General features: G+C 37.7%; 1 protein-coding gene across 2 annotated transcripts in view; it reads left to right on the top strand.

Annotated features, from left to right (window-relative positions):
* Window positions 1-26,986, top strand: part of LOC124404142 — a 65,551-nt gene that overhangs the window by 21,617 nt on the left and 16,948 nt on the right. For both annotated transcript variants that reach the window (XM_046878040.1, XM_046878039.1), the window contains exons 2-4: window positions 9,049-9,159; window positions 12,698-12,869; window positions 16,406-16,535. In XM_046878040.1, coding sequence (XP_046733996.1) covers window positions 9,049-9,159; window positions 12,698-12,869; window positions 16,406-16,535 — 413 coding nt within the window. The remainder of the gene's footprint in view (window positions 1-9,048; window positions 9,160-12,697; window positions 12,870-16,405; window positions 16,536-26,986) is intronic.

The following is a 26,986-nucleotide window of genomic DNA, read 5'->3' as shown; positions in this document are numbered from 1 at the left end:
GTTTATAATAAAGGCTTACGTGTAATCGTCTCTTCTTTGTAAATATTGATCCCACGGCACGTAGGGCGGCCCCCGCAAATAATTGGAAGCCCAGTTGCAATCTGTACGTAGGAATTACATATATATTGAAACGGACTCGCGTTTTGAATAAAATGTGGATTCGTGAGCTTAGTTAGTAAACCAATGAAAGGCAAAATTAAATGCTTGGAGATACAAGCATTTTAATGTAAGTAAATGTTTTCAAAAAGGGCGATTTCACCCTTTGTAACAATATCTATAAATAACTAACAAGGAAAACCTGAGGATGACCCTGCACCTATTCGCCTGAAATATATTTGTCAGTATTGATACAGTTTCAAATATGTCACTGATTATCCTAGCTTCTAGGGACATTTTCTGACTGCCAATCTGTCGGCCAATAAAATTCAAACGAGTTGACGCACGCGCATAAAATGCGCACTTTCATCATGGACACACGGTATATTCAGGTGTGTCGGCAGGTGCATTGTATATACAAATGTCCGAGAAAGAATCTCAGTTGTCAACGAGAGGCGAAAGATTTTGTAAAAAATGTAATTAATGCAACGCCACAGGATGAGTAATGGAATATTACACGTGATTCAGAGCTGCGTGGAGAAAAGGCCCTGCGCCAAGGTCCATTCGAGGTCTGCACCTGTCCATCAACTTTGTCAACAATTGTGTGAAAAATTATCCATACAACTGCAGTCCATTTGTCTCGAGTTTCAGAAAAGACGCCTTTTTAATACACGTCTGAAGGGAAAATTTCTGCGAAAATTTCATCCCGACAATAAGGCTAGTAATTTCTATGCGCAAGTTTTTGGTCCTGGCCTGCGTCTTGTCCACAAAAGTAAGAACGGTAAAGGACAAGGGAATAGTGGGAAGAAATTATCGATTTATCGTTTAAATCGTGTGCAAGGTGGTGGCCATTTTTGTTTTCAATTTGTTCAACCTGCCTCATTTTGGCATTGAAAAAATATGCAGCGGGCAAACGTGCATCGAATAAAATTTGCGGGATTTTCACGTCTCTGAACTCCGAAAACAAAGCGACATTATTTTACCGAGTAATAGAACTCTGATTCAGAAGGATTTCTATACACTATACGTATCGAAGATCGCGAAGTATTGTGAAAAAAATTTTTTTCTTCATTTAATTGCAACTTCAACTGTGTGAACAATCGGACCTTGAGCGAACAAATAGTAATTCAAAATGCTGACTCGGTGTGCGGAAAAAAAGTGAGAATCTATTCGCAATGATTTTTGAATGGTCAAATTGGCAATAATTGCAAATACGTATAATAGCGGAAACTATTTTTACGGTAAATATGTTACAACGAGACAGACTCATTGGATTTGTGAAAAGTAATTTTCACATCAAATCTAGTCATCGTGGAGTAAAATCGAACGATTCTGTTAAGATGATTAGAAGATAATTTTGAAGTATTTTAAAGCGATTTGTAATGAAAAATCGATGTCTAAGCTCTTGTTTGTTGCAATTTTGCTGTTTGTTTTTCTCGAACCTTTTCGGTAAGATTAATAAATTCTCACTATTCGATCGTCAGGTATAATCTTATTAATAAAAAAATGCTGAATTCGCCTCACGTTCCAACAGCTTCTCAAAGTAAACGATACAGTCATCTTTCTGCCAACTGCGTATACACAAATTGTTATTATCGAGAATCTAGGGTTTTTCATACAAACCGCTCCCGATTCCTTGACGTCACGACTCCGTTTACGGTTACAGTCTCACTTGGGCATTCCCACCACTTTAGACTGCTACTATAAATAACCTCACACAAGACATTCTAATTCATATTTTTCTCGTTTTTTTTTCTTTTATTCATCTCTATGATTAATTTTTATTGAATATTATTTTCTAGGGATAAATTTTTGGCTTTCTCTACTTTCAAATTTTGCTTTTGTGTTTTGTTGCATTTGTTTTTTTCAAACGGGCAAATCTTAGTTGTCCAACATCGACATGGACATTATTAAAGACTAATAAGAGTATCAATAATAATGATAACAATAATAGCGCAGATTAGTATTTGTTTTAGCTTCGACGAGTGTTGAAATTTTAAACAAATGAAAAGCGACGATAATCGAAAAACGAATAAATAATGCGTAATAGTAGTTATGTTTTTACTGCAGATTTTTTACCAATTCGCTAAATATCTTGCATCTTTCGATCAGATCAGTTCTCGATCAGATCAGTTCAAATAGATCGTGAAAAAAATGGTAGTAACATATTTTGACGTATAATGAAAGAATGGATTTTCGTTGAAGAAGCCTGCGTCTGTCCTTAATCGAATAAGTAATAAATAATATCTTTGGGAATGACCGCGAAATGGGCGTTACCTTAAATTTTTTTTTTTTCTCATCCAGCCAGTTTTTAATTACGATCCGTATAAGCAAGCGCCTGGATGATCTAAAAAAAGAAAGTCTCGAAATGATTCTGAAGACCGTGCAAGTTAAATTTTGAAAAGTTCTTTGTAAGTATTAAAAAATCAATCCCGACTATAAATAGTGCAGAAGATTAACATGCGGATCTACAGAGATCCATAACGATCTTTTATTGTACGTTAAATTCCTGCAATTACCGAACTCTCGAACATCCCGTGTGATTAACTGCGCAGGTAAAGTCGTTCGCGATTGGACTGACGGAGAAATGAACAAAAGAATTTATTTAACTTGATTTCAATTATTTAAATATTCCGCTCCATAACGGTGCTATAAACCGCCCAAGGTCACGAGTCGGCAGGTAATGGTGATATCGCACGAAACTTTTAAACGTATGGTGACAATGCCTCCCATGACCCACTAACATACAAAACACTTCGATGCCCGCGAAATTATCCGTCGCGCATCGACGTTGATGTGCAAAAACCTCCCCCCCCGCCACCAAATTTCGGCTTACTTTCTGCACGGATATGTATAATTTTCCTCGGTAATGTGGATAATAGTTCTGGACAAAAAATGAAAATGACTTTTGTATGTGTAATTATAAAATCTATTAAACGCGTTACAATTATTTTTTGTTTTGATCATTTTTTTTTTAACTATCTCATTAATTAAAAAAAATTAAAGATGGCATAGGCGAGTAAAAAAACTGATTCAATGTCACTACACCGGAAAACAATCACGCTTAAAAACCGTGAAAAATATTAAAACCGTTATTGTGACGGTATTCGTTTTTCCAAAATTTTCTAGAAACTGTAACAATGATCAAATATTTCAAAGTGCAGAGTTTTGATTGTGTTATTAGACCATCGTTCGGTGTGAGGCGACATATTAATTGCGTAAGTTCGAGAACGCTGAGGACGCATTTCCCCAGGACAAGGCCGAGGCCTCGATTTTACCGACGGAATTTTTTACGCAGTTTTTACGACGGATATCAAACCCTGATAACATCAAGAAATTTCATTTGTACATTTACCGAAATTTTTCAAGTTCCATCGTCATACAAGATTCATAAGTTATACGCGTTACGAATTTTTGAGAATACCAACGGTAATTCGTACTTTATTTTCTTCCGACTGTTGTGACAATTTCATAATGGCGGAACAATAAATTTATGCTTATTCAACTGTCAGTGGTGAAAAAAAAATAATAATAATAATAATTACAACCAACTGTAAAGTGATATCGAATAGTTGCTTGTGAAGAATATTCTTTTCGATATTATTCGTAATTCCCTATAACTAATGACCGCTGTAGTATCGTTATGTCTAACTATAGGTCAAGTTACTAGTTAATTTCCTAGATGTAAGTTGGCTAACTTTGTCGATATACAAAGAAAAGAACGCTCCGTTAACCCTTTATTGAATACATTTTCCCTTCCATGCGATCCACTCGAAATTCGAAAATTCAAAATGGCGGTTCCAATATGGCGAACGTATACTTTAAAGATTTTTTGATTTTGCTAAAACTTTTTGTCACATGGTATTTGGGGTCAAAGATTACGAATCTTCACTCGAAATTTAAAAATTCAAAATGGCAGATCCAATATGGCGGACAAACAAAAACGTCAAGAAGAAAAATTTTCAAAAAATCAGTAACATTTTTTGTTGTGTATTAGGTTTGTGCGACGATTAGCAGAAAATGTTTTTTTTTTTTCACGGAAAAGTAATATAACAGACGTAGAAATATTCCAGGGACCATGTAGGATCAAAAAAACTCGGCAGTTGTTACCAAAAAATTAATGCAATAAATAAAAAGCTGCAAAAACAAAAAGTGGGACGCGATTTAAAAGGCTGAAACAAAGAGTTTCTTATATCCTAAATCATCCGCCCCTCAACAACGCTCTCAAATAATATTATAACATCGAAAGAAAATTTCTCTCCGCGTGTTATTATATACAGTTCCTTGTGTAATAAAAAAAAAAAAAAAAGAAAAAAAAAAAACACAGGGAAATGGAAGAGTGAAATAACACGTATCGCTGATACCGTGCACCCACTTCACGTATACGTACATCCTTACTCTATACTACTTTTGATACTACTTGATGCATCTGTGTAGGTAGGCTTGTTCTATGCAACGAATATAAATCACTGGAGCGAAGCTTCGTTTAGCAAACTAATGTAACGATCCGTATAATCGACTGCAGCGGCGATACTCGTTAGCGATTTTGCAAGCAGCGCCTTGCCGATCGAGCCTTGAATGAAATTGCACTGTGGTATTATATTTTCTCTCGCCTTATACTCAGAATCAGTGTGTCCACCTCGTTGATGCTCGTTCGGTGGTAAAATTCGCTGGAGTTTGCTGTAGTCTCGAGTCTGGATGCTGGTTGATACGAAATTATTAATCGATTTAACCAGGCACGGAGATCTCCGATCCAGTTTTATTTTTGCTAAAAATAATTAATCGAATTATTCCAATTCGCTTCTATAGAGATGTTGAAAATTATATGAACCAAATGAATACCACATATCGGCATTAATTGTTGGAATTATAAATACATTATTCACGAAATAGGAAATTTAGAAAAAGATTTCTTAACGAAGAGTAAGAAATTGACATTTTTATCAATTTAGTACTGGAAGAACTTCTGATAATCATCCCATCGTAAGGAAATTCTCAATGTTTGAGGGTGTTGTTAGCAAATGTTCGTCACATTATTGTCGGTGAAAAATGACGACTACGATTAGTGATGTTTGTGAGATCAAGTTAGCTCTTTAATTCACAGTCAATTTGAGCTTACAAGTTATTTAGTTGACGGTTGTAAAGGATGGCAATGAATTCTCAGAATAATTTTCACATCGTTATATTTTTGGCTTTGAGATGATCCGCCTTGTCCACAAAATTATTACCGTCACCGTCCATTTGCTGAATCATTTCGAAAAATAGAAACAATATTAATCGATGTTGGAATTGGGTTTTTACAATTTTCATCCTTAGAAAATTTAACTAATCTAAGCGTTCCTGGAAAGTTGTATTAATTAATAATTTCTGAAATATCAAACGAAAATCACCAAACTTGACAAATCGATGTATCAGATAATTAGAAACCTTAGGTTGCATAAAGAAGGTTTTCGTCATGTAGTCAAATTTTTTATTTGCACTGTGACTTTCATTTCCAGACGATTGATAAAAAACGAGCCAGACCAAAAAAAGGAAAACACAGAAAGCACTCCAAGGACGAAACAAGAGGTGAAAAGATTGTTTAGTGAAAAAATTTTAGGATTTATCAACCGGTTGAAGCTTAAAAAATTATTATAACGATGAATTTTTAGATGAAAATTCATTTATTTCGCAAGTTTAACAATGGATATGGATAAACTTTGGAAACTCGATTAATTGAAAATGAATTTGAAGTTGGAAAAATGTTGATTGTTTTTTCAGTTTTTTTTTTTGTTTAACACTTATTACACGTAATTGAATCTTGTAACGATTACAGAAATATTCGTAATATTTGTTGATGACGAGTTGACTTTCCTCACAAGAATTTATGTCTAATTTCTGTTTTGTAATAAAATCCACGAAATGTTGCGTGATTTTTACTCGAACAAAATTCTCGGTATAATATATTATTATTAGAAGGTGTACTTAAACCGATGATCTTGGTTACTTGACGTCGAGAGTCTTTCGTGGTACGCGGTTTAGTCTATGACTAGACTAAACTAAAACTGATGTTTTGTACTTTTGAAACGGTTTCTAAGATTCGTTACGCCTGACGCACCATATTCCAATAGATATATTATTCTGCTTGGTCATCCAATAACGCAACGAGACTTCATCCCAAGTGATTGCGTACACGTAAGTCTACGATCGAATATTCCAAGACTATAAAGTCAAGACAAAAGCTTGCAAGCTTTGAAATCGATAAACCAGTTAAAAAACTTTCGCTCTAAATTGTAGGAGTAAAAATTTCGTTCTCTTATCATTTACTCCAGATAAAGATTTTTACAAATATATCGATTGAGATGAATCGATTACCAGATCTTATTTGAGGAAAACGACTAAACGTTTTTTGAGCGGGTAAATAAGGCGTAAAGAGTATAAATGAAATTGTTATCCTGTTTTGGTGTATGATTTTCTTATAGATACAGTTTATTCTTCTGCGTTTATAATTCGTTTGAAAATTTCAATTCATTTTCACTCCTTAATACGAATCAAGTTATAATGAAAAGTATCGGTAGAGAAGCGATAAAAACAAGATTTATTCATACATTCGAGTTCTCGTTGTTTTATCACGATCGTTTTGACGTACGCGAGACATACTCAGATATATTATATCAGTAAACTGCACAATGGTTGATTACAGCGTCATGCTCGACCTCCCGCTGCATCGGCGCCTTTTGTTCCGTTTATATGCCGCCTCAAGTTCAGTATCGTTGTTTAAAAATTTGCCCGAAGTTCCGAACGTTCGTTGAAACGAGAATTCAAGCCAGCCGATAACAGTGCGAATTTATTTTCTCTTTTAGAATTATTTAAGAAAAAATTTTACCACAAAATTCGTCATCTCTGTTGATTTTTACACTTTTGGAATAAATCGTCGGTTAGCTTTATTTATACTTTGGTTTTCTTCAGAATTCCAAGGCTCATGTTGTACCGTCATGTTCAAAACTCGATATGCGGTTTGTTCCAAATCTGACCGATACGATCAACATATGACGAAAAATGTCAAACCCATTAAAAGAGATTTCGGAAAATCGAAACGACATTGAATCGAAATTTCCTGGAAATTGTGTCCGTTATAAAAACGATTCCGATTACTTTGGTCTGTGACACATAAATTATTATATATTTTGAGATAAATTGAGGCTTCGCCTTGAGTCTTGACTCGGATTCCCTGCAACTTTTCTCGAAAGGATTGCGACTCTTCTCATTGTGAGTACATCTCGAGACTGTAGACAGATTGCAGCGTATAAGCGACGAAGGTGTTCGAGTGAAAGTGAGCAATAGCTAGCGGGATGAAGTCTCTCACATTTTCGGGACCTCAGATTGCGTTGCACGATCCTCCCAGTCCCACTGGAAGTCTGGCACATCCGGTCTGCGATCGGGTCTCTCGCTCTGCACAAAATGAAAAAAAAAAAAAATAACTCAAAAAATAATGCAACCATAATGATCGAACTGTGAGATCGGATCGACTTTTTATCATCATTATGAATATATGTATACAGTAGGGTGGTCGAAAAGAATCGAAAATTTGTTTTTTTTTCAAAGTCACACATTTAATAGTTAAAGAAAAGGGAAAAAACGACGCCTGTATTAATTTGAGCCTTTAATGTTGACGCAGATATTTAAAAGGTCTTGAACGCAATTTTTCATTTTCCATTTAATTAACACGTGAAAATGTTTTTTATTATTTCTGAATCTTGTAACTCAGTAACGAGACAATGTACATAAATTATTATATAATTTTTTTGTAACTTATATTTTTTGTCATAATTTTTTCATAACTCGACTCTTAAAAGTTATTCAAGATTAAAGTTGAAATCGTGTGAAAATTCGTTTTCTCTTGAGATAAACAGCGAAAATATTAGACTTGTAAAAAAACATTGTGGATTTGATTTTGCAAAGAGTTTCAATCGCTATAAAATCATGTCATTCAATTAATGTTCAGTCGAAAATCAAGTGATCGACATTATTTTGTAGCGGCTGAAATGCTTCACTATCACTCGATTCTTTCTGGATTGCCGATCGACCCGTTCATCTCGATCCAAAAATTGAATAGCGCCAAAATTTTCAGTAAAATTCATTCAGACGCGAGGCTGCCATCGACGAGCTGCAGCGTGGTTCCGGTCTTTGCACACGTGGTTCAATTCACCGGATGTCCGTTGGGTCTCGTTGCCCACACACGTGTTTAATTACACGAACACTTTGCTGGTTCGTTCATTTTCGCATGGCATACGCGATTTTTCAACGGTTCTTTGACACCATGCACTATTTTTGCAACTCGGTTCAAATTAAAAGTTAGGAAAGCAGAAAAAGCATCGAAAAATATCTACCAATGCGATTCGACTCTCGAGGTTTCTCTTCCCTCATAACTTTTGTAATTAGGATCATGTGGCTCATTGATTTGCGGCACGTGGTCCGGGAAATTGATGGTCATTGATCTGGTTAAGCCGAGCGTATCGGCATTTGCAAAGTGTTTAAAACCAGCGAAAGAAGAAAAGTCATTCCAGCTTGGCATCGTGCAATCATTCTCTTGGCACACAGCCTTTAAGAATCCGTTAACGGCACCGCACTTTGCATCACATGAACCCGCGCACCCAGGTTACCCGGCCATTTTTCCTGGGCATAGACGCACGTGAATTCCGTGAAACAACACACAGGATAAAAGAAGCAATAACGAGTTCTCAAACTTGACAATTCCCATCAACAAAGCCACGCGTTTTATACGGATGTTGATGTTTTTTTTTTTCTTCATTTTTCCGTTGTATAGTTTCTTCGACTATGTTTATATTATTATGGGTATGCAATTCAGCGTTTTTTTTTTACTTCACTGCATGTGCGTGCGAATAAAGTAAAGAAGTGCTGAAAATAACGAGTGAAAATTTATCAAAATTTGCTTTTCATCTTCTGTTTCAGATGGCGAGGATCAGTCTACAAACTAATATGGCGGGAGCTAATAGCTTATCTCGTCGTTTACTACATCATCAATTTCACATATCGATACGCTCTTAATGCAGATCAGCAAAAGTAAGTATATTCTCTGGTATATACATCCATTCAAGCTATGAAATTAACACAAGAAACGCTCTTTGCAACAACCATTTAAATTGGTATTTTGTATTGTCACATCAATTTCAAAATGGTCTCGGAATTTTGTTTTCAACGTTAGTATTATTAATTATAAAGAAATTCTGTTGAATGCGTTGAGATTGCAGGACAATCACAGTCCAACGAATGCTTTTGGCTTGAATTTCTTCTTAGTTCAATTTACGATCAGGAAAAACTCGGAATAGAGACTCGAGCAGGTGTTGCCATATATGGAAATATCATATTTGCAATTATATTCACGTGAAACGATTTATCGCGAATAATATTGCGCGGATAATTGCGATACACGTTGTTTTCTGCGTGCCACTGTTGAATCAGAAAGTGATAAATCTTGAGAGAAAGACATGGAATAGAAACAAAGTGTCCATAATATGCAGAGAAGAGAGTGAACTCTTCGAAAAGTCTGGGAAAAGGAGGAGAATCGGAGAAAAATAAGCAAAAAGCAAAGTGCCCGGGATTTAAAAAATAGATTTAGGCGTTCGGTGGTCGATTCGATAATTACTTTCTGCCTCGAGAAGTTTCTCTGCTCCGGAAGAGGGAGAAGAAATAAAGATTGTAAAAGCTGATTAGCAAACAGACAAAAGAACAATAAAACTGAAAAGACACAACCCGTTATTTATCTCGGCATAAATTGAAGAAAGGGATAAAGAAAAAGGGTGAAACGAATAAGAGTTAACAGGCCCCTCCTTGGGCCCAAACATTTCGGTGCAGAAGTGTTTTAAAATTGCATCAGAAGTACGAAGATGAAAAGAGAAAAGAAAAGAAAAAAAAAGGAAGAAACCGAACCTCGTTTTTAATCTTCGCTACTAAAATTAGAACTTTTAAGAGCCTCGACGCGTCTTCATCTACTTCACGTTCAATCCTTTTACTTCATATTATTCATTCGATTACTTATACATGTTCGAGTTTATTACTCTACTCCAGTCATGCATCTTATATGTATTCGGGTGCATCGACCAGCTAGAATCATCTTGATGAAAGGTCCATGAACGTCCCAACTTGCAATCTAGTCTATCCTCGCCTCACACTGGCTGTTAATTACTATGTTAATTATAATTAATTCCGACGTCGAGATTTCAGTGCGGAATATCGGTTGTAAGTAATAATGAGAAGAAAATTAGGCTTTCAAATGATGGGTTAAGAATTTTTCTCACGTGACTTCACTCGCGAATCAGATTAAAAATCGTAATTTTACTTCGTCCGATGACCACTTGTCGATAAATTCAAAAACTACACAATTCAAACCACTTATCTAAGTCTAATCATTCTGATCTCCGGACTGATGTCACACAGTAATAGTTTTCTGTAATGATGATACGTGAAAATTTTCGGACGTCACGTCGAGTTATCATGATGAGTGTATAGAGTTCAATGATTGCTAGTAAACGGTAGTTTTTCGGAACATTTCCGCAGTTTTTTCTCCAATGGATCGGCAATTGCATAGCCATTCGATGGCGTGGGTATACGAAACGTTAGTGAAAGTGGCTCAGCTTCGAAAATTCGCTCGCTTTCCGCGAACGCACCGGCACCATTGCGGCAACATTCGCAACGAAAAGAGCATATGTTCTAGGCGTTGTTTCAGGCGTAGAGAAAAATATGCGTAGTTAGGTGATCGTTGAATGGAAGATCACGTTGGATGGTCATAAATCGTTTCCAAATGTAGCAAAAATTGTTTTCTAATTTTTTCAGATTTTTACTCTCAGCCATTAGTGTTTGAATTTAGTACATTATTTCTCAATCATTTTATACTTTTTTTTAAATCTTCGTTGAATTTCGAATCGTCGTTATTTTCGATTGTATATATGTAGATATTTTATATATATATATATATATATATATATTAGGGTGGCGCAAAAAAACCGACTATTATTTTTTTTTGAGTCTCGTGTGACAAAATGTTAGTTTTTCATGTTTTAAGAGCCCACTGCAAAGGACAGTTAAAAAAAAATATTTTAAGAGGTCGCTACACATTTTTTAAAACGTCAGAAATCGTCGATATTAAAAAAAAAAAAAATTTCTCGTTACGGTATAATTTTATAGACAAAAAAAAAAAATGAGTTTCCGAAAGTTTTAGTTCAAAATTGGAATTCTGAAAGGTCGCTCATAATTTTTTTTCAATTTTTTGGTGCATTTCTCTAGATCTTTTCGAGCAATCTTTAATATTCATATTAAAATTTCATAAATTTTTTTTCTTCAGTTTAGTAAGAAAGAATCGATAACAATACACCACGACATGAATTAAAAATCAAACAAAATACTGAAAATACTATTATTTTAATTCAATTTTTTGACGAGGTTGACATTTTAAAAAAATTTGGAGCGACCTCTTAAAATATTTTTTTATGATATATATAAAACAATATCGAAACAAAGATCTGAAAAAATTAAGAGATTTTTCGTGTTTTTGTTTTTATAAATTCCGGATTCACTGACTGCAGAATTTGAGAAGAATCAAAATTGTTAGGAAAAAAAAACTTTGCTCCGCATTTATTGTCAACTCCTGATAGAAGTTCCGTCGAACTAACGGATCGCCTCTCCGGCAAGCAACTATTGACGCATCTCGAACAGAGCTGAACTAATATTGTTCTAACTGTAAGCAGGATGCTTCTTTATGTAGAATCGGACGTATGCAAGATTCCTGGTAAAGTGCATCTGCAGACCAAGGTGGCCCCCGCGCCTTAAAAACGCGGACGCGATTTCTACGCCAGGTCTTCGCGAACGGTTTATCAATTTTCCACTAACTTTTACTTGACGAAAGGTCAAAAATATTATATTACTTTCAAAATAACTGTTAAAAAAAAAAAAAAAAAATCTTACAGAGTTTGACGGTTCAAACCGAAATTTTTATAACGGAACTGTTATGTTTTGAAAATATTTTGATCGTTTGTTTGTCTCTCAGAGCCTGTATCTCGTGAAAAATAAGATCGTTTAACCAACGGAATTCCCTTTTACTCGTTCTGCCGTCATCCTGAGGAATCCTGTGTTTCAATTTTATTTCAAATTTTGGTAAACTGGCTAACGCACACGTCATTCCAGTTCATCGGTACACCATTAGTCACTATTGTTATTTCGCATTTCAATATTGGTTTTGACTGGATGAAATGATACTCGTCAATGTTCTCGTAAGTTTATTGGACTGCAAGTGCGTGGCGTGTGTTAGAAAGAAAAGAAAAGGGAACCCGTTTCAAATGTACCTCACTGCCTCGACCTTGCTCCACTTAATCCATCGCAGCAGCGAAAGAATCAGCAACTGAACAAAGACCGTTTGTTGAACAACCTACCGCTTGTGCATTACAGCCACAGATATTGTTGAAACTTGTAATAATAAACGGAGATGATTCTCGTAGGAGATTATAAGACTAGCTAGCTGATCGTAAAAGTTCTTAGATCATTCCCTTAGTTCTTATTCCCTCGTAGTTTTGTAACTATTGAACAAAACGCAACAATCTGTCAACAGGATCTTCGAAAGGATACGACACTACTTTGGAAATTCAAGTGAATCCATCCCCATGTCCTTCGTCCTGGGCTTTTACGTGAGTCTGGTTGTGAAGAGGTGGTGGGAGCAGTACAAACTTTTACCCTGGCCAGACAACCTGGCGCTCTTCATCAGCGCTGCTATTCCAGGAAATGTGAGTACACGCCATTTTCTTTTCAATACTGATAACCCTTGTCATTCCTCACAGCAGCTTCACACTTTTTTCACCTCATCTTTACTGCAACTGGCGGACTCGTAGAATGGATATCGAAATCGAAAACCCTCCATTTGCGATTGGACTAAATTTAATGACGATGCTTGGTCCTTTCTCGTATCATTGTGTTGCACGGTGATGAGCGTGAGGATCAATGCGAGTGGATTTAATTCACTCGTTAGGCGTGGCACTTAGCTTAGACACGCGTAAACGTGACGTCACGCGGTGCTCGTGGGACTTGACACTTGTCACCTGGGTTAACGACATTGAAAGGTGTCATGGCGATTGAACAGCTGTTCCAACGAAATGTGCAATACGTTTTGAAAGCCCCGCGTATCGCTCGATTTTAGATACAATATCATCATCCAGACCTGGACGACACTTGAGGTCTTCACTACACAACAACTGTTTCTGAACCGGTTTCTGGTTTTGGTCCCAATCATATGAATGAGAGTTGGCGTAATGGCACAGTTCAATTTCAATTATGTAATGCCATGACCACTGAGTCCATATTTACTTTTCCTCCTTACTTAACTAATACTCGATACAATTTACCTGTCAAGTTAATTGGACTGGCGATTGAATTCGCAGAAGCAACTCCTGCTCTTTATTTCTGCGGCTTTTCTGCAGGCACGAATTCCCGGAGGAACTTGTTTAAACTAGATCTGCTCGAATCTTGTTTAGATCAACCCTGAGAGTTGTTGCAGACTGCCATAAGAGATCAATGACGAGTTCTTCAATAATTGCGTGAATTCACATCGATATTGATGAATGGACGTTGAGGGCATTCCTTTCGTTGGTAACTGATTCTGATGACTCGATATACACGAGATGTCGACTCTCATCTCACTCGTGTTCGTATCGTCAAGGCGAGAATTTTTTTCGCATTTAGTTCTAAAGAGAATACATTTAATGATCACTGCGGTTTGATCAACGAATTAATGTCTGATCGGTCATTTGTGGATCAGATAATCGGAGAAGAAAAACGGTTCCGTGAACAATGCGGCCACCTTTTTTTGTAGAAAGTGACAGGATTCACGGACTAATTGGAAGTAACTTTTTTGCAACATAAACAGTTATTTTAGTTGACCAAAAGTACAATTACGAATTATAACGCGTTTATATAGATATATGTCTAACAATAAGTTGGCAGGCAAGACTTGCACGCAGTGTTTCAAGCCATAAAATATTTAATCGATAAATACCAATTAATCTCAATCTGGATATTGTTTGTCAGATTAGCCGTAAGCAAAACTGAGTAAAATTATCGATTTTTTAATGAAACATTTCCCGACGTCACACAAGTAAAAATGCAACACGTATCCCGACTCGCAGGATATATATACCAAAAGCTAACTTGACTATAAAATTTCGTCATCATCGTCGTAATCATCATTGTTTTTTTTCCACTATTTATACGACTATTTTCTTAATTCTATTTTCTCTCGATTACACCCACGTGTTAGTTATTAATATTCAAGCAAGCGGTTGTCCTCTTAATTACCTCATCTACAAACGACGTGTATCCATTATTCTGTTGCACAATGTTGTGCAGCACGAATAGAGCTACGATGTCTGTTGAACATTGTGCTCAATAACTAATAACTAATTGCCCAGTATCTGGTTAATTTCTGGCACTAACGAGTGGTTTTTTCTCGCTGTTTTAAGGCGTCGGCGTAGATTATACTTATGCATATCTACGTCACGGAGGCGTCGTGACGTACGAATCGACGCCGTTGCTTGTATATTGCCGAATAGAACGCGTCGGCGTAGGGAAAGCGACCAGGAAACGTGATTCGAATCAGACCCGTTGCCACGAAATTAGTCTTGACATGCGACCAGCCCATTTTACTTTGCGCACTTCATCTGCCACGTGCTTGGAGCTCGCCTGACTCGCTAATTTTTTTTTACTTTTTACTCCCTTTTTATCACTTTTACTCGAGTTTTTGTCACAGTTTAAATTGAAATTCGATCGTGTTTCAATTCTTGTTAAAATTCAAGGCATCAGTTTTATACATAGGTAATAATAATAATAATAATAATGTTAATGATTGACGGGATCTTGTATGAATTGAAAAAATGAATGTCTTCGTCAAAAAATTTACATTTTATCCGAACTTTGTATGTAACAATTTATTTTTCAATATTTTTCACTCACGTCTAAATTGTTCTATGATATTCATATACATACTTGATATTTTCTATCAGAATTTATACGACGAAGAATTTGAGAAGAAAAATAAAAATTGTACATTAGCAGCGTAGATCTTACATCGAGATTATATTTTTGCTCAGCGAATGTAGCCATTAATTCTGACCAAGCGCGTAAGCCGGAAAGTGAACTTACACATAAATCAATCTTTCACTTTCTGGCTTTTTTCCAGTAGAATCAGCTGAAAGAGAAATCGATTTACCCGAGTTGTTCGAGCATTTGCGTTTCTACGAGTGTAATTTAAAAACCGTGAAACAATGGCGAGAAAGGTGTTGATTACAGCAGTGGAGGGTTCAACACTTCGGTTGGAGGTCGTGAACCAAGTCGATAAAGTTTCGTTTTGTCGTTTCAACTCGAAAGACTGCGGGGACGAAAACAGGACTATAAACCTTACGAAAGTATTCGGTTATTTTTATTTTCATTCTTTTTTTTTAAACATTTTTCTTCCATCTTAGCTGCGCAAGAAATAAGCGATAAAAAGTTAGTCATAAATACGATCCGAAGATGTCTGAGATAAATTCAACCTTCAAAGGATAAGAGATCTTTGCTTGGATCTGCTCGTGATATTAATTTCTCTTCGTCTTTGGTCCTTTTATATTTACCCAGAATCTCGACGTATTAACAAGTCTAATTGAAGAGTTCTTAAGGACAGTAATTATCAGAGGTTAGATTTTGTTTCGAAACGAGTATCGCTGTTGGGGATCTTAGGTGTTTACTCTGGTCTAACGATGGAGAAAGAAATGGCATTTCAAAGCCCAAGTGAAATTGTTCGAAGACATGAATTATAGACTTTCTAATCCAGCTTCGGATGACCTTGCGGCTACATCCAAATCCACTCTTGAACGTGGCTTCTCGAGATGCAGGTGTTATTTCTGAAGAGTAGAGGCAGAATCAACTATACATAGGATTAACGAAGAAAGAGATGTAATAACGAGCTCGTCGAGTTTGCCCTGCAGCTTGAGAAATGTTGGGTTGCGTAAAAGTGAGTGTGTTGTTCATCGGTTGGCAATAAGAGTTCACCGATCCGTCGAGAACTGGGAATCGTCGCCGGTCATTACGTAAGAGAAATCTGCAGCTTCCTCTTGTCCAAATGAGTTACATCTAAATAAGTTGGAGGTCAATGTCACCGAATGATCGGTAACTGGTCCCACATTTTCATCTTCTTCAATCACGCGTCATCCCTTCGAAATTCCGTCCATTTTCAACCTAACAAGCATATCATTTATCGTCGTTATTATAGTATTCTTGTTTACCGATGTTTCAGGATGAAAGAGGTCGGCTAATGCGTCGGAACATCGTGAGATACGCTGTACTCGCCTACGTAATCACGCTGCAGAGAATTTCCTTGAGGGTTAAACGTCGCTTCCCAACGTTACAACACATCGTTGATGTCGGTCAGTGAGTTGAGAATATTTAACACTTACTCTCTAATCAGTTTCCCCATAAAATAACGTTGAAGATTCGTGACAACCTGCACGCACTGACAATGAGTCACGCGGGGAATGATCAGCTTCCACGAAAGATAAACGAGTCAAAAAAAATCTCTGATTTTTTGACACCAGATTCAAGGTGATCTGGGGGGAACGGTAAAGGCAAAAAGTATCACGAGATGACCGTGACGTCAGTTTACGTCCGGGTCGGACTCATGGACGATGGAAAATGCTACTGTAGCATTCTCTTTTCCTCCCTCACAGCTTTGCTTACTTGGTTGTATAGGTAATAAGTATAATAATAATATCGAGATGCTGTGTTACGAGTATAGCGCACAGTGAATCGATGATTCAACGTCACCTTGTTGAAGGCTTTCCAATAAGCTGTTGCCCATTTTCATGCATAACAGGCTCTTTATTTCTTAATGGATAAACGATCCTGTTCATGTCTTGTGATTGAAAAATTTATTCGTCATCCATATGGTGGTACAGGATAAAAAGAGCTCCATTTCAACATGATCATTTCAAATAGTTAAACACTTGTTAACCATCATCTACGTGGTTTGGTGATTTGTGATCAGCTTTATCCACTTTCGTTAGTGCTGAGACGATTCTTTCAACGATCGTTAATATCGGAGCAATACTGGGCACATCTGGAACTTCGATGATCTTAAAATATGCATTCACCGCGCACAAAAAGCGGTCTCTTAACTCGGATAACTAAATTTCGATGAAGTTTGGAAGGGATAAGATGACAAGGTCGAATCAAGGCTGTTACTTGGTAGGTGGAGAGCGGTTTTAGACTTTTAGACGGATGAAAAAGGATCTCACGAAGTTAGTGTTGCAACGTTTGTTACCGCGAGGCACTATTCAGTAGCAAAGCACGGTCTACCGATAATTGCAGTTAGCATCGAGGTTTCAGGTTATGGCAGCCTCTGTGGTATCGTAGGTATGCATAGCGATTCGCGGAATGGCGTCGATTGCATTCTATCACGCGGTAAAACGTGACTTTGATGAAAGTTCAGGAATAGTGAGGTTCATAATCTGCAGATGGACTGCGAACAGCGGATGATGGTTGTGTAGCACAGTATCCAGGTGTTGCAAATAAAAAATAAAATGAAAAAACAACTTGTAGGTATATGAGAAATTCGATGTAATAGCAAGAAATTAAGTGTCGTGGAATGAGTCAAGCTCGGGATGATCACGTGATTACTACACGTTCTCTTATGGGTAAATTTGAAATTCAATATACTTCGGTTACTATAGGATCGATCGATGATTTCACGCTAATTAATCCAGTTATCATTAACGACGAATGTCGAGCAATGCGTCAACGGTCGCGTGAAAAAATCAATAAAACATGATTAAGGCACGCAAAAAAGTTTGCAGGTATGTAGGAATGAGAAGACGATGTGCTCGATGATTGTGCAACTGCGTAGCATGCTTAGGGAATGGAGCATATGGCTGCATGTCTCCTTGGCTGGTTTAGATTCTTCAAATATTGCATCGCAGAAATATTCATTCGTTTCTTAGTTTAACGTCGTGAAACGATTTCATTGGCATAAAAATTTTTTCAACTTCGTTGATAATTGAATAAAACTCGATAATCACGCGTTGAGATTTAAGTTTATATCGTGCTTAATGCTTGTGTATAAGAAATTACAAAAAATTGTAGTTTCCTCATTTTGGATCGTTAATTCGATTTGCGTCGTAAAAATATTACGGTATAGTAGACAAAATTACATTATTCATTGAACAAAAAGTGGTCAGTTAATTAATATTGTTATTAAAACATGTCAATGTTTATAATTTATTGCTTGCGATTTATCTGAACAGTCGCGTTTTGTAAACTGTTGTGAAGTCAGTTGACCAGTATGATCAAGAATAAAATTTTACGGAAGGGAAGATCGCAGATTGGATTCAAAATTGACGGAAAATATGTGAACGAAGTGAAAGAGGATTGTGAAGAAAAAAATGTTGCAAAAAAAAAAAAAAAAAAACTGTATCGTCCGAAAAATATTTAAAATACCAAACAAATGAACTTAGTGGAAAATAAGTTTCGGTAAAAACAGAGAAGAATAACAAAGTGGCTGTATGAAAACGAGCGATCTTCGAACACCTGCAAAAACCTCGCAGTTCGACGAAACTGAAATTTGATCGAATATAAAAATTTTGTACACATCGTTGCTTTTTTTACTTGAAAAAACAGCATTAAGGGGATACTTTACTAGTCGATTTCGACGTTGTATCACCAAATTTCTAAGTCGATGTATCTAAAATGCGGAAAAAAAAATTAATAGCCCCATTATATAGGCAATTCTGAACAAAAACACTCCAACGAATTTTCATTTGACGTAAAAATAAAACTATGTTGGAGCGTTTTTGTTCAGAATGGTGCACGTAAAGGGGCTGTTAGCCCTTTTTCGCAAAGGTCGAAATCGAGCACCCCTTTAGGGACCAACGATCTGAGATCTGGAATCAGATTCGAAAGGCTCAAACTCAAACAATGTGGTGTAAGCCATTCACTTATCTATCAGACAGGCCAAGACTCAGCAAAAGTTCGTTTCACGCACCGTACGATTACGATTTGTCAAAAGTTCCGCGATCATTCTTCGCGATCTACGATCGAGCTGCATGACAATGTATGTATGCCAGTCCAGCCGGTGATAGCAACGTGTCTTTGACCAGATACGAACTCGAATTGACGCTCGGAATGCGAAGCACCTTTAGACGCGACCAGGTTATACTGGCTATCGCCACTGCATGCGCCTGAGTAGAAAGTAAAAAAAAATGTCAGTAAATAGTGCGCACAGAAATAGATCGTCTCAATTGCACGCGAGTAGAGCTCGCTTGTCCGACATGAAGAGTAATTTTCTCGAACCCCAGTCATTTTAACTGGCGCCCCTTGACGTCCGTGGAAACGCCCGGGAATCTCGAACGGTTTACTTGGCGTCGCGTCGCTCGCTTCGCGACGCCTTGGCGCCGGCGCCGTGGCTACCTTTCGTCCTATTCGTCCTTTTTCGCGCGAAGCGCGTGCGCCGATTTATATGCAACTTATATGCGCGTACTCCAGGGTGCGAACAACCTGCCGATACGATAAATTCAGTGCCGATGAGCCGGCAACGAGCTCTTACAATCGCAATTAACGAAATTATTCCACTATAGAGATTCCTTTTTTGATCTTATGGAGACCGCGACAAGGCTCGACTTTTTTCAGGAGTTGTTTTACTGTAGAAATCCTCGGGGTTAAAATCAGATCGAGATAATTGTGTGATTTTTTGATAGAAAATTCAAAGAGATCTTGATTTTACGAGGATTGTTTTACGTTGATAGGATATATTGAAATTAATCAAATCGGTATCTGCAGACTTTTCTTACACACTGAAACTCAATACGCGCTGAGATTGGTTTCAGAAATTTTTTCTTCTAAATCGAAGAAGATACACGAAAGAAAAAACATAATTTTTGATGTTGTTGGTACAAGGTTCGAAGCTTGTTATTTATTTATTTTTTTTGGCTGAATCATTAATTCCGAAAATTATCGCGAGGTCTTAAACACTCAACTATGAGGCTCGAGGAATTAACCGATCATCGTAAAAAAAAGCATCAGACCAATATCTACCTGTTTATTTCTCCAAGTATTGCCTCAAAGTAACAGAAGATTTGAGTGTTTTTGGAATATGAATCCGAAAAGTAATATTTTCATCTCTTAATCAATCTAAAATTTCAAACACTTTAATTTCCATGCAACACTGTTCTAATAAAAATCTTATATTCGGAATGTTGAGCTGAGCTGGTTTCTTTTTCAATTATTTAAAAATCTTTTGATTTCCATCTCACATTTCTTACAATGAATAAAAAGAACACGTTGAAGATCAGTCGGTCTACTTTTATCATTTTCTCTTTTCTCAAATCCTTCGCGATTTCTTATTAACAGGCATATATTTTTTTTTTCGCTCTGTAATATTTCACGGCTCCTTATAATGACTTAGAGACCGGTTTATTTTGCGGTTGGATCAGCATATAAATAACTGCGAGAAATGGCGAAAAACATTTCGGCGAAAGCTTAACCACACTTGATGCAAAACATGATCCACACGTTTTCTGCAACTCGCAGTTTAACATCCATTCATGAATTCTCTTTACGTGGGGTTTATCGAAGTTACCGAAAAGCAGATTCAGCAAAACTCAAAGCGCCGGTTTTTTTGGCAAGGATAAAGATTTAAGGACGAGCTGAAAGCGAGCCGGAAGCGAGTACTGAAATTATCCGAGCCAAAAAATGGTTTACGGGCATGCGACATACAATATTTTTCACGCTATGGGCATTGAAAAGCAAAACGAAGAGTGAGGTTATGTCGCGATCTGTTCGACGAAGCTACTTTATTCGGCAGTTTGGGATGCGCACTTCGAACTGCGCATCAAAACTGCGGAATAAAGACTTTATTCCGCAACTTTGTTCGCTGCCGTATAAAGCGTCACTTTACGGAACGAAAACTCCCACAAAAAGTGGACTTTTCAATGCCCATGCCGTAAAAAGAGAATTAACGGTGCGGCATGTATTTATCAGAAGTATCACGTCCCCTGGACTACAACCGGGATGAAAGCGTGTTACAGCACGTAGAATATCTATTGCGGATATTTTTCTAGCCACGTGGCGCCAGGAACGTGCAGGACGCTGCAGGTAACGAGAGTCTTGTAGAATCTGTCTGACGATGAGGTCGTAAATGGAAATGGAAATTGCTGAGGGCTGTTAAGTTCCACTTTTCGGTTCTCGTGAGGCGAGAAAATTCAAACTGCTATATATCGGTTTTATCGATCCTTTTGTATTTGCATGCAGTGGATATAAGACACGATATGTAAAAAAAAATCGTAAGCCGAGGTGCCGATTTCGATACTCTTCTTCTCTCATCGCGAGCGATACTTTAAAGTGTTTTCCAAGATATGAAGAGTCCGTTTTTTTTACATTTTCAATAATTTTGTTCAATTAGCAAACAACTTCCTTTCGCTTGTTTTTAGTACTGTCTAAATGAATTGAATATCATCAAAAATCTATGAGTTCGATAAATCTTCGCTCTGGAATCTCGACTTCCCCTACAGTAAATGTACTAAAAAAATTTCCTTTCCATCATCGCAAATTACTATAACGATTTCAGAAGAAAACAGAAAATTTCACCGGTCTGCACTTTCTTTGACGAGTAATTAAGGGCAACTCGCAAAAAAATGATTTTTTTTTCAGAGACGTCGTTTTCATTGACACGCAATAAAATACCGCGTGCGGAGCATCCTGTTTATAAATAAATTATAGGAAAGTTTCAAAAAAAAAAAAATAACAGTCAAGCAGTCGTGGTACGATGATGACTTTGACTTAATTTCTTAAAAAAATACTCCCCAAAATTAATCAGCCAGGTGGATGTTACTCTGATTATTGTATACATATATGCATGTGCGTGAAAATTCTCGATCTATCTAGAATATCCTGTATTATAAATACATGATATCAGATAGAAGAATGTTAATTAGCGCAAAGTTGTGAAGTGTTTATCCCGGACCGAAGCGGATGCCATTGCGTGTTGTAGGCTATATTAAGAAGAAATTGTTCCGGAGTTTCTCTTTGATTATTCGAAATAGTTGGCCTGAGGAGCCGGTATCGCGGGCACCTCCTCCTTGCAAGAAAGTAATTACCGAGGATCTATTTTCAGCTCGTCTCTTTCCATCTCGCGTGATCGAAGAGCGTTGAACAGTTAGATCGGCTTGCGGATGGCGCCCGATCGGATTCTGGGTCACATATTTTGGTTCATTTTTTAGCATAAGGTATGTAACACGATCCAAAAAAGGGAAGATCCTCATTTTAACACCTGCCAAGATTTGATCCGTGGTTCCCAGGTTTTTCCCCGTTGAAAAAAAATAAATAAAAAATGGAAGAAAGTTAAAAAATCACGCCAAGACTGCGAGACTTCGATTATATATTACACTGTGTTTACAGACGGACAAATATTTGCTCGAAACTTCGAGGCGATTCGTACCTGACCGAGAACCGTAATGCCCAATTAAGATTTTCGAGCACTTCGCTATTTCTCTGACATTAGAATTTGACTATCGAACGCGAAAGTCGTCGGCACATGTCCCGGCGATCCATTTAATTGGTAATTTTCAAACGTCTTGATGCAGTAATTCGGGGCCTTTAAGTATGCCCAACGAGCCACCAAACGATTAGCCCAACAGTTGAGAGCTTGGCCGTACAATGTTCGTCTATACTGGGTGACATTGATAAGCAGAACATGTTTTGGCTCGAGGATTAGAATAACGTTAAGTAAGAGTACCTATAAGTGAGCGGCACTTACACCCGTTAGTTGGTAAAAATTTACAGTCAAATGCAAGGCTGAATTTGTTTTTTTTTTTCACGAGAATTCAGCCTCTTCCTAAAAAAAAAAAAAAAAGAAAAAAATATAAGTAAGACATTCAGGATCACGAATCAACGAGCAGAAATCGATTTGCCGTAAATATAACGAATAATGTTTTGCCAGTCTTGCCTCGACTGTGAAAACACGTGCTCTGTACGCAGTTTGTACATTATGTGCAAAAAGTCTGAAGCATAATACCTGCGGAGCGTCTAGGGGTCAGGATGAATACGTCGCGTCAAACGCTTCCAAGTTGTGTGGCCAATTATCCATTGACTGGAAAATATTGGTGTAAATTTGTCGAAAGGATAACGAGCATAAAGTCACTTCGATATACTGTTTCTTTTCTACTGGTGTTTGTCAAGTTGGTACAAATGCTTTTCGGAATTTTCTTACAGCGAGTTTCTCTGGTATTAATCAGGTGTGAAAAGCCAGACGACATCGAGTCGTTTGTTGTAGGTGGAAGCGACATCGCAGCCAAGGTCCTGAGTGTCCACATTAGAAATTGACTTGTTGGCCTCGGTACTTATTAAGAAACATATCACACGCGTAATTAGAAGCGGTCGATTTAAAATCGCTCGGTGCGTTTGGATGTCGGTGATACGCATTGGGTACAAATCGCTGGACACAGGCTCGCCACTCTGTTCACAAAGGAGAAAATAACTGGCAAATGCCATCGCTGATTTGATCAGATATCGCGATATTTCTACCCTCTTAACGTTTCACTTCACACAGAGACTCGCGAGGTTCAAGAGATTGTACAGATCACAAATGTTCTCATGGAAAACCGGAAAAGAAATTGTGTAAACTGCGTTCCTGGAATGGGAAGGTACAAATAGTGTCAAGTAGGACGAGAAAAGGTGCAGAATTGTGTCGATACTTCATCGTCGTTGTAACTGTAGATTAAAAAATCTGTTCACTATTTGGATCAAGACTGGATTAAAATCGGTATTATAATGATTTGTAATAAAGGGCAATCTAGGAATTCCATAATTTTGAATGACGCAGCAATCTTATTCACTCGTTGACAAATGATCAGACATTTGATGACTGAATATCAATCGGGTCAGTTCAACAGGTTTAGGAAGTGCCTGAATACACCTGCTGGACAACCTTGTGTCCGTCTCAATTACCCAATCTTGTAACCAAATGCAGTGGATAAGGTGTGTTTCCAAATGTCCGAAAGTGTTGCTTCTCAGTTTCGTTGACCCGTTGAGAAATCCCATGGCGAAGAGTTGAAAAAACTCGAGTCCGGTAGACTCGTGCTGTGGAACAACGCCAATGGGGAACGGCGTGACATAAATCATCTTCTTGGGCTTGGTGTTTTGCCCCGCCTCATGCTTCGTGTCTTATAATAAAGGATTTGGGCGCGGCGTGACAGCGTCTGGAATAACGTGAACGACTGACTCTGTCTGGTTCGAAGAATTTCGGTTCCGAAGAATACCTACACAGTGGATGCAAATTTCTTCCACCCATCCTTTGTGACCTTGTGAAAAGTTTTGCGCAAATAATCGCGCTTCGGTGTATATAGGTATATATATAGATGCCTCGATTCGATTCTGAGAATATGTTTAATCGAGATCGAATTTCATTATATTCTGATTGGATCAGCATCATCCTTCGTCTCAAGGTCGACCGTTGTTCCAAACCAACGAAATTATTCTGCTATGCGCAAAAGCTTGGCTCATGCGGAAGTCGATTGGTTCAATCGCTTTCTCATTTAGCATCCTCGAAGGTGACGCGTGGAAATGAACGTCTTTCTGCAATCTGCAAACCCGTAAAGATTATATTGCACTTTGAACCAGGTTTCATGTCCTCCAATTCCTGATGCAGTTTAAGTTCTAGTACACTTTTGGAGTTCTCTTTGGCTCGGAATTCGACAAAATATCTCCATGGCATGCGTTTCAAGTTCGATCTCACGATTCATTAAACACATGTTACGAAAGTTCTCGATAGTCTTAAGTGATACCTTTGCCTCTTGATCTAGTCATAAATTAGAAGCGAAGGTTAAGTTTTTTCGTGAATTTAGCCACAGGCAACCATATACCGCGTGATCTTATTCCAAAGATTAAAATCACAATAATTTATTCCCATTCAAACAATGATGGAACGATTGCATAATTTTTTTCAATCTCTTCGTCACTTCGTTCTATATTACTCAAGGTAAAAGCTCTAGTGCAGGAATGTCACCTAACGTGAAAGGTTTTCCTAGACCATTTCATGGTCTGGAACATCAAAAGATCCATTTCCTGCCCACACTGCAGGGTGTTTTGCTGTAACATGAAAGGTGTTTTTGATCCATTTCCATTTCTTGTTTCGCTGTTTGGAACCAGCTTGTAATTCAGTTCATTATACCAACCCAAAATACTTATCACATCATACCATCATACTCTGTTTGGGCATTGACATCACGTCACGTCGAGTAAGACTTGGACTCGAGTTTTTCTGGTTTGGTGTTGATCGTCCTTGCCCAGGGGGACCATAACGCCAATTTTCCACTTCCAGTCCGGACTCGAAGATCGTTATGACGTTGATCATAGGGGGTTCAGGCCACACCTCGGGATTTCATCTCCATGCATGTGTCCCGTGGCTGATTGTGAGAGAACGTGTTCATCGGCCTGCATCGCTCTTCCCCTGCCCACCTGCAGGCGAATCGAGAGACTGGTTCTCTTCGAAATGGTCTTCGATGTGTTACACCGAGATTGTGGTGCGTTTATTTTTAACTTCACGACGACCTTGCCACGCGGGCAAGGATCCCTCCGTCTATTGACCCAGGATCCCCACGGTGGTAAACCGGCCCGAAGATAACACGCCTCTATACACAACGTTTATATACCTATATATATACTTCAATGTGTTAAAGGCTCACGAGCCTTATACGTGCCTCGAGCCCATCTTCATCACTCGCTTCTTCCCTCCAGGTAAACACGTCTTATTCTCGAGGAGATGATGGAAGGCGGTTTTTATGGTCCAGTAATAATTCAGCGTGTAAAGGCTGCATACACGCAAGGCTATGCGGTCTTTCATCGATAATGCATTCTCCGTATTTCCAATTTTCAAGTTCCACCGTCTTCTTCGTTTATTTAGTGGAATCTCATTCCACTTACGGTTCATTGATTTCTGATGGTTGCTTGGCAATTGACAAAAGCATTGCAGTTTGTTCTTAAGAACGAATATCACCGAAGTTGCACATAATTTCATGCTTTCGTTTGGAGTAGTTCATCCTTCGTTTCGTCCAAGTTAGATCTTCGGGATACTAGATTAATTTCTTACGGTGTCGGTATATCCTAGCTTCAAAATTTTTAAGTATATGATCGAAGATTTGATTTACTTTTGGGAATTTTCCCGAAGACTTTAGGTTGAAATCATCGTTTTTACACCTTGTTTTATGTAACTTGGAATCGGTTATGACCAACACGTTGGTATTCATATTATTTACTCTGCAAGGATGATGACAAAAATAAATCAACACGTACGGTGAAACGGAACCGAGCAATTCATGATGGCTATACGTTGATTTAGCGTCAATGAAAGCTCGTTGGCCTCCGATACGTGTGTACGCGCATTGTAAGATGTGGAACCTAGGAGCTAATTGCAAGTTCAAATTGCAACAAGTACTAACAGACCTGGAGACAAGCGATGTCAGTAATCTTTAATCCCTCTCTCTCTCTCTCTCTCTTTTTCTCTCTCTTTTCCCCGTGCATTATGACACTCCTTTTACAATTAGCGAACAAATATATTGGCAGCTCCTTTTTCCGCATTTATTTATAGCTATACTCACGGAACAAACATTAAGCTGTGCAAAATGAATATTTTACAGTGTATTAAATGATAACGACAAACAAAACGGCATGCATGTGTAATTACGACCTGGAAACTCTGCCGCAATAAAGATTCCGAGTATAAGATTACATGGCGTTACGTCTTCCTTGACAAACATGTGACGAGGTATTACGAGGCATTTATCACATGTCTTTTTCCTGGATTTTCTTAGGCTGACAGTCTCATTCCAGAGCG

Source organism: Diprion similis, chromosome 3, assembly GCF_021155765.1.
Source record: "Diprion similis isolate iyDipSimi1 chromosome 3, iyDipSimi1.1, whole genome shotgun sequence".
In the NCBI taxonomy this organism is placed as follows: domain Eukaryota; kingdom Metazoa; phylum Arthropoda; class Insecta; order Hymenoptera; family Diprionidae; genus Diprion; species Diprion similis.
The sequence above is the reverse complement of the archived record's forward strand: the minus strand, read 5'-3'. Positions and strand labels throughout refer to the sequence as shown.